Here is a 3305-nt window from a genome sequence, read left to right as displayed (position 1 = left end):
AAACGATACAGAAAATTCACGATTCGGTTCGATACTTCACTCTCACGGTTCGATATTTTTTCGATACAAAAAAAGAGAAATTTACAAGCCCTTTTTGAGTTGTAATTTATTTAAATTAATTATGAACATTTGTTTAACCTCAAAAGTACAGTTTTTAAATTAAATGTTGCTGAAACAGCAAGTTTCACAGTGGATCTGTGCTCGACAATGCAGCCTAGGTGGAGCAGTTGAACACAGATCCACTGATCCTTCAACACAGAGCATCTTCAGAAGACAAGTTGATAAAATAAAATTTTAAAATCTGTACTGTTCCATACAAGTGTGGATTGAACCTAAAGCACTGTTCGATACGGTTTGATATGGGTACATGTATTGTTGCACCCCTAATATACAGTATATACTATATATATATTATATATATACTGTATATATGAGATATATTACTAAATTGCTATTATTTAATAAATTGCTGTTTATTTACATTTTAGTAATTTAATAAAGTGAACCAGAATTATTAACTGGTTTACTACAACACTGTTTTATGATCAGAAAATGATGTGATTAGTGATGTGTAAAGCTGAAAAACCTGTGCTCTTTTTAATCATTGACAACAAAATAAGTCAGATTTGAATTTACTATGATTGTGAGAGGGCTAATTCATGACTAACCATTAAAACTAAAACAAACACACACACTTCTCTCTGTCATCATCTGGCAGCAGGAGAAAGTGACCCAGTGTGGTGAATAAACAGTTTTCTTCGAGCCATAATTCCTGTATGCATGTCCTCTTTTCTGCTGGAGCTTTATTTTTTCCCTCTACTCTCATTTCTGGGCCTAAAATCAGGTTAGCGTTTTATAAGGAGCTTAGCACAGAGGGCCATAGTGTGCCACTAATGTAATGGAGTATCCCTCTCTCTCTTTCTCTCTCCCTCTCTCTCTTACACACCCACACACACACATTCTCATCTGTCCTCTTTTTCTCTGTGCATTTGCTTTCCCTGCCATGCAGCGACTTTCTCCCTCTGGCTTTATTTCTTTTTCTTTTTTTTTTATCTTTGTGTCTATTTTTTCCCCCTCTACCCTCCCTGTTTCTTTAAATCTGCAGATGTGTACGCTGAAAGTCTGACTTTTAATCATTAGCTTTAGCTGAGAACTCCGTGTGGAGAGGAGGACAAACAGGAGGGAGAGAAGCCGAGCTGCTGGCTTGGTTATTTGGTAAGTTCACTCAGTTTTGTGTGAGACTGTGAGCGTGTCTGTTCAGGTGTGATCCCCTTAGAGTTTCCTGTTATCGTTTGCAATGTAGGAACATTGTGATCAAGTCTTTGCTGTGGATTATTATTATATCGCTGTAAAATCTTGCAAGGATCTCTCTGCAATGTCAGTAATCCCCTGGATTATGCTTTGTTTCTCTAGAGGTTATGGCTCGGCTCTGAAAAATAAAAATCCCATTCATTGTAGAAGTTAACAACACCAATCTTGTATTTTAACGTTGTTTATTTTTATTTTTTGTCATACCAGATTCAGTGTCGTTTTTGTAAGCGTCATGAGACAATCATGTGCCTGTATCCTAAAAAAAAGGTGTTCTCATTGATAGGCGCAGTGTGGACTTTGCATATTTGTCCATGACCTGATATATCTAGTCTTATCAGCCAGCCCAGCAAGATTACGCTCTGTTGACTCCTTGGCTACACAGGCAGAATGGCAAAACACACGTCGGGGGTATCTACAACAGAACTGAGAGTTACAAAATATAATCATATAATAACAAGGGGGAAAGAATGACCTACATATTTTCTCCATTAATACATCAACTCATTCTGAGCATTTAAAGTGCCTAAGAAGGAGTTTGAATTGTATCTAAGCATATAGTTGATTTTGATCATGTGATATCTATGCAAAAGTAATGTTTAATTCCCAAAATAAAGTTAAAGTGTTGCATTATTTGTGGAAAGATATTAAAATAAAGTGATAAAAGATTTCTGCCAAGGAGCAGAGATAATTAGTTTGATAGGTTTTATGCAACATGGTCTGTCATGCTCAAAAACTTGAACCCCATTCTTCTGTCCCTAAAAATTCTTATTAAATTGATAAAGATTTAAATTAGCTTGTGTTTTGCTGATCCAATCAAGGTTGCATCCCTCCACCCTGCCTGGATACAGTAAAGGGTAGTTCTGTTCCTGATAATGAGTCGTATAATAAACCTTTGGACCTGCACGTCCCTTCTTATGTACGAGAACAAAGCATGTATCAGGGCAGTTTTCATGCTACATTAGATGTCCTCCACCATGTGACATCAACCTTAAAAATGTATTCACTTTTTGTTGATGGTGCACTTGGTTAATGATTCCTATTTTAAAAACATTTTTCTTGCCTTTTTTTTCTTAAAGCGTCAGACGGATGGAGCCGTTCTCTGGAGATAGAGAAGAAAGCACAGAGGACACTGCAGGTGGGATTATATGTCATGTTGAAATTAATCATCAGAATAAAGGATAATGTTGTGGAAGATGTCAGCAGCAGATAAATTAGACCAAATTGCCAAATAATTTACATTATTCTCTGTTGATCTCTGCAGGACGTAAAAACTCCAAAATAAAATCTCTGAAGACTCGTCTCTTTAGGAGAAGTAAGAAGACGAGCGAAGAAGCAAATGTCAAACTTAGCCAGTCGGCCAGCGACGTCACTGCAGAGGAAGGACTGGGATCAGATGAAGACTTGGTGTGAGTGGCAGGAAACCTTTCTGAATGTTCACATCTCTGGCTCTCTGATCTTCAGCTGTTCCCCCAAACCTTCTGTTCCGTTCTGTTTTCAGAGGTCCCAAAGGAGCGATGGGATCTCGAGCATTTTCCCATGACAGCATCTTTCTGGACGACCAGGTCCTGACAGACGATGAACCTGCCAGGATTTTATCTCAGGAGAATGTTCCGGGTAAAATCAAAGCTCTGCAGGTACAGCCTTTATGTTCTTCGCATTTACTGCAGAATTTAGGTCAGCTGTGCTTCATTTAAAGCATCGTTCCATGCTCTGCTATTCTAGATGAAGCTTCAGCTGCAGAAAATGCATTTTGGCCCCCCACCTATGGTTCTGCCAAGTAAAAGTCCAGAGGAACCAAGGAGCCATTTAGAGGACTTTTCTATTCAAAGTTCTAACAAAGCCTCAGGAGAGGAAACTCTCACAAAGGTAATTTATCATCCCAGGTAACTGCCACAAATACAGCGGGTAAAATAAGTATTGAACACGTCACCATTTTTCTCAGTAAATATATTACTAGAGGTGCTAATGACATGAAATTTTCACCAGATGTCGGT

The 3305-nt window shown here is 38.1% G+C and overlaps 1 protein-coding gene across 1 annotated transcript in view; it reads left to right on the top strand.

Moving 5' to 3' along the window:
• Nucleotides 1-639: 639 nt before the first annotated feature.
• The window catches only part of cracdla (cracd like a), a gene marked incomplete at its 3' end in the record, with an annotated part of 13705 nt that continues 11039 nt past the window's right edge, over nt 640-3305 (top strand). The window contains 5 exon segments of the mRNA XM_014011672.1: nt 640-1215; nt 2388-2446; nt 2573-2717; nt 2810-2945; nt 3034-3177. Of these exon segments, the coding sequence (XP_013867126.1) occupies nt 2398-2446; nt 2573-2717; nt 2810-2945; nt 3034-3177 (474 nt within the window).

Source organism: Austrofundulus limnaeus, unplaced genomic scaffold, assembly GCF_001266775.1.
Source record: "Austrofundulus limnaeus strain Quisiro unplaced genomic scaffold, Austrofundulus_limnaeus-1.0 Scaffold83, whole genome shotgun sequence".
Classification (NCBI taxonomy): domain Eukaryota; kingdom Metazoa; phylum Chordata; class Actinopteri; order Cyprinodontiformes; family Rivulidae; genus Austrofundulus; species Austrofundulus limnaeus.
Note: the sequence above shows the minus strand (reverse complement) of the source record. Positions and strands in the feature narration are given on the sequence as shown.